This window comes from Ostrea edulis, chromosome 6 (assembly GCF_947568905.1).
Source record: "Ostrea edulis chromosome 6, xbOstEdul1.1, whole genome shotgun sequence".
NCBI lineage: Eukaryota > Metazoa > Mollusca > Bivalvia > Ostreida > Ostreidae > Ostrea > Ostrea edulis.
The window spans coordinates 89,098,083-89,112,990 of record NC_079169.1 but is presented as its reverse complement, the minus strand read 5'-3'; the positions used below and the strand labels follow the sequence as shown (position 1 = coordinate 89,112,990).

The 14,908-nt window shown below is 32.3% G+C and overlaps 1 protein-coding gene across 2 annotated transcripts in view; it reads right to left on the bottom strand.

Annotated features, from left to right (window-relative positions):
- LOC125647437 (TBC1 domain family member 9-like) overlaps window positions 1-13,837 on the bottom strand; it is a 70,373-nt gene extending 56,536 nt beyond the window's left edge. The window contains exons 1-6 of one of the 2 annotated variants that reach the window (XM_056142569.1): window positions 13,656-13,837; window positions 8,466-8,577; window positions 8,139-8,190; window positions 7,739-7,816; window positions 639-725; window positions 418-504 (exon numbers count right to left, since the gene is read on the bottom strand). In XM_056142569.1, the coding sequence (XP_055998544.1) occupies window positions 418-504; window positions 639-725; window positions 7,739-7,816; window positions 8,139-8,190; window positions 8,466-8,577; window positions 13,656-13,699 (460 nt within the window). In that variant the 5' untranslated portion in view covers window positions 13,700-13,837. The remainder of the gene's footprint in view (window positions 1-417; window positions 505-638; window positions 726-7,738; window positions 7,817-8,138; window positions 8,191-8,465; window positions 8,578-13,655) is intronic. The other variant, XM_056142570.1, reaches the window with a different exon arrangement.
- Window positions 13,838-14,908: the final 1,071 nt, after the last annotated feature.

The window sequence follows — 14,908 nt, the reverse complement described above, 5'->3', positions numbered from 1 at the left end:
ACATCTATAGTTCTAACCCAACACAGGCTGCACGAGTATTCTGTGAACAGAGGACACCTATAGTTCTAACCCAACACAGGCTGCACGAGTATTCTGTGAACAATAAACAATGTTGTATTTACATGCCATCCAATGACATTTAACCCTCACATAGACTGCAGGAGCATTCTGTGAACAGAAGGACATCTATAGTTCTATCTATACACAGCATCCAATGACATCTTTAACAATCATACTTTCAAATGTTTGTCAGAATTGATGAAACAAACAGGTGAAATCTAAAGTGTTTAATTTTAAAATCTCATTAAAATATATAATTATTTTTTCAAGGAATTATGATATCGCTGTCATTAAAAGTTTTATCTTTTAAATTAATCGAATATCAAATCTTTCATCTGTTGTCAGTGACAGTCTTACGATTGACTAGTTTCTCTTCCCGTGGCATGTTGAACAGTTTCATAAATTTTCGGGTTGAAGTTTTGTAATTCTCCACCTCTTCATCCACTGAAAATAAACAGTGTAAAATACCATGACACTTGAAGGAAATACAAGTCCTTGAAGTCAAAATAAAAAAGAATTTTGTTGGTGATGTTCGAGTCTGCAATTAAATTGACACAATACAAACTTCGTCAACTCACCCTCTCTCTCCTCGTTTTCGTGCGTGAACATGCTCTCAATTTTACACTTAACAAATTCTGTGGCATCTTCTTCATTTTCAAAAGCACCTGAAATATAACAGAGTAATGAAAATACTTACAGCTTTTAAAGATGACTAAAAGAAACACTACCAGACAACAATCATGGGGTTTGGTGATTTTTTTTAAAGGATCGACAGAATACTGGTCATGTGATTGAAATACAATATGTCAGAGATCATGTGACTGAAATATAGTATGTCAGAGATCATGTGAATGATATGTAGTATGTCAAAGATCATGTGACTGAAATATTGTATGTCAGAGATCATGTGACTGAAATATTGTACTTCAGAGGTCATGTGACTGAAATATCGTATGTCAGAGGTCATGTGACTGAAATATAGTATGTCAGAGATCATGTGATTGAAATATTGTATATCAGAGATCATGTGACTGAAATATTGTATGTCAGAGGTCATGTGACTGAAATATAATATGTTAGAAATCATGTGACTGAAATATAGTATGTCAGAAATCATGTGACTGAAATATTGTATGTCAGAGGTCATGTCACTGAAATATAGTATGTCAGAGATCATGTGACTGAAATATTGTATGTCAGAGGTCATGTGACTGAAATAAAGTATGTCAGAGGTCATGTGACTGAAATATTGTATGTCAGATATCAAGTGACTGAAATTTAGTATGTCAGAGGTCAAGTGACTGAAATATAGTATGTCAGAGATCATGTGACTGAAATATTGTACGTCAGAGGTCATGTGACTGAAATATAGTATGGCAGAGATCATGTGACTGAAATATTGTATGTCAGAGGTCAAGTGACTGAAATATAGTATGTCAGAGATCATGTGACTGAAATATTGTACGTCAGAGGTCATGTGACTGAAATATAGTATGGCAGAGATCATGTGACTGAAATATAGTATATCAGAGGTCATGTGACTGAAATATTGTATCTCAGAGATCATGTGACTGAAATATTGTATGTCAGAGGTCATGTGACTAAAATATAATATGTTAGAAATCATGTGACTGAAATATAGTATGTCAGAGATCATGTGACTGAAATATAGTATGTCAGATATCATGTGACTGAAATATAGTATGTCAGAGGTCATGTGACTGAAATATAGGATGTCAGAGATCATGTGACTGAAATACAGTATGTCAGAGGTCATGTGACTGAAATATAGTATGTCAGAGGTCATGTGACTGAAATATAGGATGTCAGAGGTCATGTGACTGAAATACAGTATGTCAGAGGTCATGTGACTGAAATATAGTATGGCAGAGGTCATGTGACTGAAATATTGTATGTCAGAGATCATGTGACTGAAATATTGTATGTCAGAGGTCATGTGACTGAAATATAGTATGTCAGAGATCATGTGACTGAAATATAGTATGTCAGAGATCATGTGACTGAAATATTGTATGTCAGAGGTCATGTGACTGAAATATAGTATGTCAGAGATCATGTGACTGAAATATTGTATGTCAGAGGTCATGTGACTGAAATATAGTATGTCAGAGATCATGTGACTGACATACAGTATGTCAGAAACCCTACATCATGATAATGGCTGTCATCACTCTAATAAACTACGACAACATATAGCCTACAAAACTACATACCGTCTCATAGGTAGGCAGTGACCTTATAGTTGTTGGATACATTGTGATGTCATACTGATAAGGCTCTCAAACCCAAACAAATAAGAAAATGACCGGGACTTAATTTTGAGAATTTTTTTTATTTTCCTTGATTTTCTCTGCTAATTCTCTCTCAAGTCTAATCAAATATTCAGAATAAATTTCATTTGTATTGCTCTTTGAAATTTTGACCTATTGATAAGGATAGGAGGTACCATTCATTAGTATATATGCGATGATAAAATGCAGTTATAGTGGTAAGATAGGACTATAAGTTTAATGTTGCCCTAGTTTTATTTCAGGTTAGCTTCAGTGCCTCTTATCTCCATGACATATTAAGTACATAGAAGTTTCATGTTTCATTTGTTTTGAAAAATAAACTGGGTTTTTTTCCCCATAGAATTAGACATCTCTGTCAAAATGAAGAACAGAAACAGTTTTACACAAAATGTTTCCTTGTATTATTGACTATATGTTAATTTTTTGTCTAAACAATAAATAAAAAAGCACTGAAAAGGTATTCATTCCCCGCTGTAGTCTGTATGCGTTTTCAAACAATAAATAAAAAAGCACTGAAAAGGTATTCATTCCCTGCTGTAGTCTGTATGAGTTTTCAAACAAAAATGCATTCTAGGATTTAAATTTTAATTTATCATTAATCAAATTTTTCCTGTTTTCAGGGGAGGTAACTCTTCCATGGTTTATAACTTCCTACATTGACAAGAATGCCCACATGATTTATATATATTTGTGTTGAAGATCTCGAATAATAAGATTTCACAAAATATGAGAAAAATCCATTAACCAATAATTTACCACTGTCTTGCCTTTCCTGATCAAATAAAACAAGGAAATAAAAGCAACAATGACATGTTTATTGAGATTTTGTCCCTTTCTTCACTATCATACATTATATATATGACTGTTTGTTCACTATCATACATTATATATATGACTGTTTGTCTCTTTGTTCACTATCACACATTATATATACGACTGTTTGTCTCTTTGTTCACTATCACACATTATATATACGACTGTTTGTCCACTATCACACATTATATATACGACTGTTTGTCCACTATCACACATTATATATATGACTGTTTGTTCACTATCATACATTATATATACGACTGTTTGTTTCTTTGTCCACTATCACACATTATATATACGACTGTTTGTTTCTTTGTCCACTATCACACATTATATATATACGACTTTTTGTTTCTTTGTCCACTATCACACATTATATATATGACTGTTTGTTCACTATCACACATTATATATATAACTGTTTGTTCACTATCACACATTATATATATATGACTGTTTGTTCACTATCACACATTATATATATGACTGTTTGTTCACTATCACACATTATATATATATGACTGTTTGTCCACTATCACACATTATATATATGACTGTTTGTCCACTATCACACATTATATATATATGACTGTTTGTTCACTATCACACATTATATATATGACTGTTTGTTCACTATCACACATTATAAATATGACTGTTTGTCCACTATCACATATTATATATATATGACTGTTTGTCCACTATCACACATTATATATATATATGACTGTTTGTCTCTTTGTTCACTATCACACATTATGTATACGACTGTTTGTCCACTATCACACATTATATATATGACTGTTTCTCTCTTTCTTCACTATCACACATTATCTATAGGACTGTTTGTCTCTTTGTCCACTATCACACATTATATATATGACTGTTTGTTCACTATCACACATTATATATATATATGACTGTTTGTTCACTATCACACATTATATATATGACTGTTTGTCTCTTTGTCCACTATCACACATTATATATACGACTGTTTGTTCACTATCACACATTATATATATGACTGTTTGTTCACTATCACACATTATCTATATGACTGTTTGTTCACTATCACACATTATATATATGACTGTTTGTTCACTATCACACATTATATATATATATGACTGTTTGTTCACTATCACACATTATATATATGACTGTTTGTCTCTTTGTCCACTATCACACATTATATATACGACTGTTTGTTCACTATCACACATTATATATACGACTGTTTGTTCACTATCACACATTATATATATGACTGTTCACTATCACACATTATATATATATGACTGTTTGTTCACTATCACACATTATATATATGACTGTTTGTCCACTATCACATATTATATATATATGACTGTTTGTCCACTATCACACATTATATATATATATGACTGTTTGTCTCTTTGTTCACTATCACACATTATGTATACGACTGTTTGTCCACTATCACACATTATAAATATGACTGTTTCTCTCTTTGTTCACTATCACACATTATCTATAGGACTGTTTGTTTCTTTGTCCACTATCACACATTATATATATGACTGTTTGTTCACTATCACACATTATATATATGACTGTTTGTTCACTATCACACATTATATATATGACTGTTTGTTCACTATCACACATTATATATACAACTGTTTGTTCACTATCACACATTATATATATGACTGTTTCTCTCTTTGTTCACTATCACACATTATATATATGACTGTTTGTTCACTATCACACATTATATATATATGACTGTTTGTCACTATCACACATTATATATACGACTGTTTGTTCACTATCACACATTATATATATGACTGTTTGTCCACTATCACACATTATATATATATGACTGTTTGTTCACTATCACACATTATATATATGACTGTTTGTTCACTATCACACATTATATATACGACTGTTTGTTCACTATCACACATTATATATACGAGTGTTTGTTTCTTTGTCCACTATCACACATTATATATACGACTGTTTGTTTCTTTGTCCACTATCACACATTATATATATACGACTGTTTGTTTCTTTGTCCACTATCACACATTATATATACGACTGTTTGTTTCTTTGTCCACTATCACACATTATATATATACGACTGTTTGTCCACTATCACACATTATATATATGACTGTTTGTTCACTATCACACATTATATATATATGACTGTTTGTTCACTATCACACATTATATATATGACTGTTTGTCCACTATCACACATTATATATATGACTGTTTGTTCACTATCACACATTATATATATACGACTGTTTGTTTCTTTGTCCACTATCACACATTATATATATGACTGTTTGTTCACTATCACACATTATATATATATGACTGTTTGTTCACTATCACACATTATATATATGACTGTTTGTCCACTATCACACATTATATATATATGACTGTTTGTCCACTATCACACATTATATATATACGACTGTTTGTTTCTTTGTCCACTATCACACATTATATATATGACTGTTTGTTCACTATCACACATTATATATATATGACTGTTTGTTCACTATCACACATTATATATACGACTGTTTGTCCACTATCACACATTATATATATGACTGTTTGTCTGCTATTACACATTATATATATGACTGTTTGTTCACTATCACACATTATATATATACGACTGTTTGTTCACTATCACACATTATAAATATGACTGTTTGTTCACTATCACACATTATATATATGACTGTTTGTTCACTATCACACATTATAAATATGACTGTTTGTCCACTATCACATATTATATATATATGACTGTTTGTTCACTATCACACATTATATATACGACTGTTTGTTTCTTTGTCCACTATCACACATTATATATATGACTGTTTGTCCACTATCACACATTATATATATGACTGTTTGTCCACTATCACACATTATATATATAACTGTTTGTTCACTATCACACATTATATATATGACTGTTTGTTCACTATCACACATTATATATATGACTGTTTGTTCACTATCACACATTATATATATATGACTGTTTGTCCACTATCACACATTATATATATATGACTGTTTGTTCACTATCACACATTATATATATATGACTGTTTGTCCACTATCACACATTATATATACGACTGTTTGTCTACTATCACACATTATATATACGACTGTTTGTTCACTATCACACATTATATATATGACTGTTTGTTCACTATCACACATTATATATATATGACTGTTTGTCCACTATCACACATTATATATATATGACTGTTTGTTCACTATCACACATTATATATATATGACTGTTTGTCCACTATCACACATTATATATACGACTGTTTGTCTACTATCACACATTATATATACGACTGTTTGTTCACTATCACACATTATATATATGACTGTTTGTCCACTATCACACATTATATATATATAACTGTTTGTCCACTATCACACATTATATATATATGACTGTTTGTCCACTATCACACATTATATATATATGACTGTTTGTCTCTTTGTTCACTATCACACATTATATATATGACTGTTTGTTTACTATCACACATTATATATATATGACTGTTTGTCCACTATCACACATTATATATATGACTGTTTGTCCACTATCACACATTATATATATGACTGTTTGTTTACTATAACACATTATATATACGACTGTTTGTCCACTATCACACATTATATATATATGACTGTTTGTCCACTATCACACATTATATATATGACTGTTTGTCACTATCACACATTATAATTATGACTGTTTGTCCACTATCACACATTATATATATGACTGTTTGTCCACTATCACACATTATATATATGACTGTTTGTCACTATCACACATTATAATTATGACTGTTTGTCCACTATCACACATTATATATATATGACTGTTTGTTCACTATCACACATTATATATATATGACTGTTTGTCCACTATCACACATTATATATATGACTGTTTGTTCACTATCACACATTATATATATAACTGTTTGTTCACTATCACACATTATATATATGACTGTTTGTCCACTATCACACATTATATATATATGACTGTTTGTCCACTATCACACATTATATATACGACTGTTTATCTCATTGTCCACTATCACTCATTATATATATATGACTGTGCCATGAAGGTGTTTTCAACTTTTCACTAAAGTGAATAGAAAATACTAAACTTCCTGCCTACTTAAGAAATGAATTTCTTTTTTTAAGATACATGAAGATATACTTCCTGAAGCGTGCATCATTCACAACTGCATCACATTCATCAGGAAATGGCCATCACTACAGTTTAGTAAAGATTTAAGATAAAAACATTGGAAATGTAAATATATTACTTATATCTTTTTCAGCTTTTGATTTACAATGAATAATCGTAATTCTTCTATAGTTCCTACCTGTACGTATCATGACCAGTGTGGTTAAACAAACATGATTTTTAAATCTAAAAATAGCTTTGACAGACATACCGAGGGTCTCCATCAGGTTCTGTTCAATCCATTCCCAGTCCTTGTGTATTTCTACCTTGTTATTAGCTATGGATACACCTTGGGTTTAAAAGAACGGAACTTTTACTGACTTTATCATAAATCTTAATTAAAATTCATCTAGTGGAACAATTAAATTGTGTTATAGCAAAAATATTGAATCAACTTGGATCACATTTATATATACATTTACATGTACAGGTTTCCATTATTTTGCATTATACGATTATGCGTAATGCAGTTAATAGATAAATTGCCAGTGCAATATATTTTGTATAAGCTGTTCAAAATTTAATGCATTCAGATTTGTTCTGAAGAAATAACACCTACACAGTCAAATAGTATTTATCAATAAAACAAATATTGAATTGTCAATACTCACTGTAGCTAACCTCTGACCCCGGGGTCTGGTGCAAAATTCGGTACGGTGGTGTCTAAAATTAATTTAACATAATTATCAACATGTCAGTATGTGAGGATCTTGATAAACTGAAAATATTGCTATCAATTGCGTGTTGGTTTTGTTAATAAAAAGGTGAAGATAACAAACAGTGATCAATATCATAAAGAATACAAAATTACGAGTAGGGCAAATATGGACAACTGGACATACAGAGGACTGGTATGTTCAGGTGCCTTAAGTACAGTGGGTTTTTTTTCACAATTTTTTTAATTTCCCCAGCTTTTGTGTAGCTATATATAGACTAACCTTGCTGTCCAGGACCGTGTCCAACGTGCCCACCAGCAGCCCCGTGAGTCCACCCCCTCCATAACCCTTCCGCCTTTGTAGGACAAAGAATGGGTTAGCTCTCTCCGTCACCCTGTAATATAAATGTTGACGAATTACTCAGTCTCTCCCCGTCACCCTGTAATATAAATGTTGACGAATTACTCAGTCTCTCCCCGTCACCCTGTAATATAAATGTTGACGAATTACTCAGTCTCTCCCTGTCACCCTGTAATATAAATGTTGATGAATTACTCAGTCTCTCTCCATCACCCTGTAATATAAATGTTGACGAATTACTCAGTCTCTCCCCGTCACTCTGTAATATAAATGTTGACAAATTACTCAGTCTCTCTACGTCACTCTGTAATATAAATGTTGACGAATTACTCAGTCTCTCTCCGTCATCACCCTGTAATATAAATGTTGACGAATTACTCAGTCTCTCTCCGTCATCACCCTGTAATATAAATGTTGACAAATTACTCAGTCTCTCTCCGTCATCACCCTGTAATATAAATGTTGATGAATTACTCAGTCTCTCTTTGTCACCCTGTAATATAAATGTTGATGAATTACTCAGTCTCTCTCCGTCACCCTGTAATATAAATGTTGATGAATTACTCAGTCTCTCTCCGTCATCACCCTGTAATATAAATGTTGATGAATTACTCAGTCTCTCTCCGTCATCACCCTGTAATATAAATGTTGATGAATTACTCAGTCTCTCTCCGTCACCCTGTAATATAAATGTTGATGAATTACTCAGTCTCTCTCTGTCCCCCTGTAATATAAATGTTGATGAATTACTCAGTCTTTCTCCGTCACCCTGTAATATAAATGTTGATGAATTACTCAGTCTCTCTCCGTCCCCCTGTAATATAAATGTTGACGAATTACTCAGTCTCTCTCCGTCACCCTGTAATATAAATGTTGATGAATTACTCAGTCTCTCTCCGTCACCCTGTAATATAAATGTTGATGAATTACTCAGTCTCTCTCCGTCATCACCCTGTAATATAAATGTTGATGAATTACTCAGTCTCTCTCCGTCATCACCCTGTAATATAAATGTTGATGAATTACTCAGTCTCTCTCCGTCCCCCTGTAATATAAATGTTGACGAATTACTCAGTCTACTATTACAAACATGTTGTTTTAGAGGATACAGAGGTCTATATATATCTAGGATTTTAGGACATTATGACCCCATTTCACCAAGTATTGGACTCAGTTTTACCATGTATCAGACAAAACACTGTTATATAACCATAATATTCTTTTCTTTCAATCAAGCTTCCATAAATTTCATAAATTGATATGGAGATCAAGATCTTTATAAAAATAAAATGGTTTAATAGCTGGAGTTTGATAATTCAAATGCTTTAATGCCGATTACCAAACATGAGGTGTACATCATAAATTAACATTATATAAATATTGCATTTAGATGAGGGTAACATTGAAAATTTTCACCAGGGACCCCCAGAAAACCATTGTCAACCGAGGCGTAGCCGAGGTTGACAATGGTTTCTCGAGGGATGAAAATTTTTAATGTTACCCTCAACTACATGCAATATTTGTTTTATTATACTGAATGTTTTGGATGGTATCTCTGTCAAACTTCTAAAACTTTCATCAAACAGTGTATGTGATATTCTTGCATATATTTTCAACTATTCTATATCTTCATGTACTTGTGCAGATGACTGGAAAAACGCACGAGTTGTACCACTTTTTAAATCAGGGGATGAATGTCTAGTTAATAATTATCGGCCTGTATCCATTTTACCTTGTGTGAGCAAAATTTTAGAAAGGCATGTTTTTAATTCATTTTATGAGTATTTGTCAGTAAATTCTCTAATTACAGATTGTCAGTCTGGTTTTAGGCCAAAACACTCATGTGAAAGTACTCTTATTTCTCTAGTAGATAGATGGCTTAAAAATATTGATGAAGGTAAACTTACTGGTGTAATTCTTATAGACTTACGGAAAGCATTTGACACTATAAATCACAAGGTTTTATTACACAAACTCAAGTCATTTGGCATATGCAATGATACTTTTGAATGGTTTAAATCATATCTAACAAATTGTACACAGAGAGTTATTTGGAAAGGCAATTTATCGGAGGAAAGAAATGTAACCATTGGAGTTCCGCAAGGCTCTATTTTAGGCCCATTGTTTTTTATCCTGTATATTAATGACTATCCACAAGCACTGAAACATTCTCATGTAAATATGTATGCAGATGATACTTCACAAGATGTAACAGATAAGTCAGTGGAAAATATTGAGTCAAAGATGTATGAAGATCTTCAGCGCAGTATAATGTGGATTAAGGAAAATAAATTAAGCTTAAACCTGTCTAAAACTCAATGTATGCTTTTTGGATCGGCACAAAAATTATCAAAGTATCGAAAATTAAATTTAGTGATAAATAACCATGTCATAGAATGTGTTCAGGAGTCAAAATTACTTGGTATTATTATTGATGAAACTTTGTCCTGGAAAAGTCATATAGAATCACTTATGAACAAGATTTCCAAGAGAATTGGCATTTTAAGAAGAATAAGATATTTTATGTCAAACGATGCGCTGCTGAAGATTTTTAATACTATGATTTTTCCACATTTTACATATTGTTGTACTATATGGAGCAATCCAAGAAATGCTGAAAATGTGAATAAGCTTTTTATATTGCAAAAACGAGCTGCAAGGGTAATTCTTAACATCAGAAATTTTGAAACACCATCTAATGTCATGTTTACAGAACTTAACTGGTTGCCTCTATCAGATTACTTTGTCTATAGAAAAGTCATTTTAGTGTATAAAGTTTTACATGGTTTAATGCCAGATTATTTAAATGTTTTTAAATATGTATCAGAAGTCAGTCAGAGGCAAACTAGAAATTCTTATTCAAATATTTTGTATATACCCAGGGCAAAAACAGAATATTATAGAAGATCTTTCAGCATTTCAGGGAGCACAGTGTGGAATGCCTTGAGTCAAAACATAAGAAACTCAACGAGTGTTGCGTGTTTTAAGAGAAATTATCTTAGAGATTATCACCATACTTTTTAAGCTTCATTTTGTATTCTATTTATCTTACATTCATAATTATTTCTTAAGTTTATATGTATTCTACTTCTTTTAATCTGTGTTTATTTTACTAATATCTGTCTGTATGTATGTTATATGCAGGACCATATTGAAAACTAGCGTTATCGCTAAATATGTAATCCTGGTTAAATAAAGGTCTTATTATTATTATTATTATTATAATGTTATATAAACAACAAAGCAGAAAAACTTGCGTCTGTTGATATTTGATCAATCACGGTCATGCGATATTTCGTATATCGATGCGGGTATTCGTGTTTATTACAAACGCTCAAACGATGTCGTCTAACAATCTACGGCGAACCTTACGCACATGAATTTGACGCATGTGATAAATTTTTATAATATCACCCGTTGTCAAGTACTGTTACCCGTTGCTAGATACTATCACCCTGGAGCGCGTGCTTTCTGTTCTCAGAGGGTAACAATATGTTTTTCAAATGCTTCTCGACCAATCAGATTTGAGTATTTTACATGAAAGTATAATAACATATACTAGTATATATATAACATAATAAACATTTTCAGATTAACCACAATTGTCCTGATTTCTCAGTTCAGTGTACCTTAGATTAAAACACTCAAATATTGACAAAAATGCTTTGTGAATGTATAATTTTCAGGATTCATGAGGCTTTTTATGGAATTTGCATTCAAATCACCCATATATGTTCTGAAAATTTATTCCTTATATGATCGTATTTTGTTCAAAATAATAGGAAGTGTTTCTCATCCTCAACTTCATTCATTATGACAAGCAGAATTTGCAAAATCTATATGATCGTGGAATTGGAGGTGGACAGTATCTCCCAACCTAAATATTGAGGTGATAATGAGTATCCACCCAGAACCAGAAAGTCTTTAAACTATGCCTGATTTCTATTAAATCATAAGACATCCAAGGTAGACTCTGTTCAATCCATGTTATTTCAATGGTGGATAGTTGATATTTTTCACCTCTTGTTCATGGAAAATTTGAATCTTGTTAATATCTCACTACCACATTTAATCACACTCCCCTCCCTTAAAAAATGGATTTTACAAACATCAGTAGTTATGACTCCAATACGGGACTTTCAAGATACGGATCCACTCTGACTTTTATCGCACGTTGAACGTAATTTATAGGGCATGTCACTTCCAGACTACAATAACAGCTAAGTAATCTAGCATGGGATACTCCACTGACATCAAATTCCTGCATCTAACTGCTATCTTTGGAAGTAGGGAATCACTGCAACCATTTTTAAGGAAAATGCATTTGATTAAATTATGTGAGTTGGCGAGGGAAATAAATATAGGGAATACATTGAGGATATCTGCAAAACTTCACGCCTTAAATGTATCCATTGATACGCGTCTAAATGCGTCTTTTCCCTTGCATCTAATTTACACCCAGGTACTAAGCACCAATAGTGACTTGGATCGCCATCGTAGGACTGCGCGTAGTTCTTTATGGGTCGTCTGCTAGCGAAACACCATTTGTATCAATGTCAACTTTGCCCTACAACTGGTTATTATCACATGACCATTGTGTATAAACATCAAACATAATCGGTCATTCCAGCACATCCCAAAAGTTCCGTATTGTTCAATAACAATACTATGGTAATATATTTACCACCAGTATCGTACCTAGCTGTTCATGAATTTGATGTTTAGATTATACGATATTTTATATTATCTTTCATACTCATCTAATGTTGGTTTCTTATTTAAAAGTACATTAACTTTTCTAACAGTGATGAATCTTTGTAAGATGCAGACATGTTTGTAGGAACAATATATACATTGTTCACAAAGTCATTGGCCTAAGAGAAGTGTGCCCAAATGCACTTTTACAGCTAAACTTAAGAATTAAAAATCTTTAAAAAATAAAATCACGGAAACTTATTTTACATTAGAAACAGGTTTAAATGTGTATATGAACACCAAGAAGTAGTTTGTACAAGTACTACTGTACAGTACATTCATGAGGGGACATTCGTAATGATATCATTTCCTGTGTGTTGTACATTAAAACTATGTCATGTGTATCTTTTTTGTTACCATAGTGCATTGGCTAGTAAAACCTCCTCCGGCTTAACCCACATTTCGTCTGATTCCACCAATCTAATTCATTATAAGACAAAATAACTAAGCCTAACTCTTTCTATCAATATCACATCCACGACTACAAATCGTCAGCTGACTGCCATGTTCAATGTTTACGTTCCTTTTAACGGTGTATAGTGGATCCGGGCCTAATAAAATCCGGTTCAAGGCTTTCTGCAACATGATCGTAACACACGTTAAGGCCCTTTACACCCAGTAGACCTACTGTCAAATATTGGACTCAAATTGTGAATAAGTTGAAACGATTCGAACTTGGTGGTTGCATGGTACGGTTACAGATCTCAGTAACTCAGTATGGCATAAAAGAGAGAGAGAGTGAAAGGGGGGGGGGGGGGTCATTATATATTAGTTTTGTGTTGTACAGTAATATATTGCGTAAATCTTTTTCCAGTTTTTGTTTCAACTTAAAATTTTCGTGAGTATTTTTTCTATGTTTGAAACTTCTTTAATTTTGGTAAGTAGGAAAATTAAGGTGGACGATTTCAAAGGAGGGGAATAAAAGATCCGACTATCCAAAGTTCTCGTTCCTTGTTCTCGCTTAACACATGGTATTCAAGAAAATATTAAATTACTTGCTATATCTAATTTTTTCTTGTGATGTTAATTTTACTAAAGAAAATCAAGTGTTAGACTTATTTAGTTTCAACTGTGAATGATATTTTTCAACAAATATCGAATATTTTACGAACGAGTTACTTAATTTTAAACTGAAAGTAGAGGGGGAAGGTCAAAGAAGACTGGTGTGTTGACGATTGACAAGGTAAAAACAAAAACAACAAGCCCTTTTTCTCATGTTGGATGAATGAGACACTCAAATTCCAACATTTTACAAATCATGACCAATAAATTCCATTTTTGATTTCATCGAACTTTTCTCTCATTCGATTCATTTTCAAATGAACATGATTAATCTCCTGTACAAGCTGTAGCGAGATATTCTCGCTAAAACGCGATTATCCCTCTCTAGCGAGAGTAAATATATCCCGTACAACCGAGAAAAACATCTCTTCGTGTTTCACGTGAAAAGAAGAAAAAGTGCTAAAATATATGTCTGATACTTCTGCAAATATATTAATCAAAACCACAGGTGCTTGAATCATAAAAATATGAATACACATCTAACCTTTATACAGGTTGGGAACACTTCCCCTATAGCGAGATATTCTCGCTAAAACGCGATTATCCCT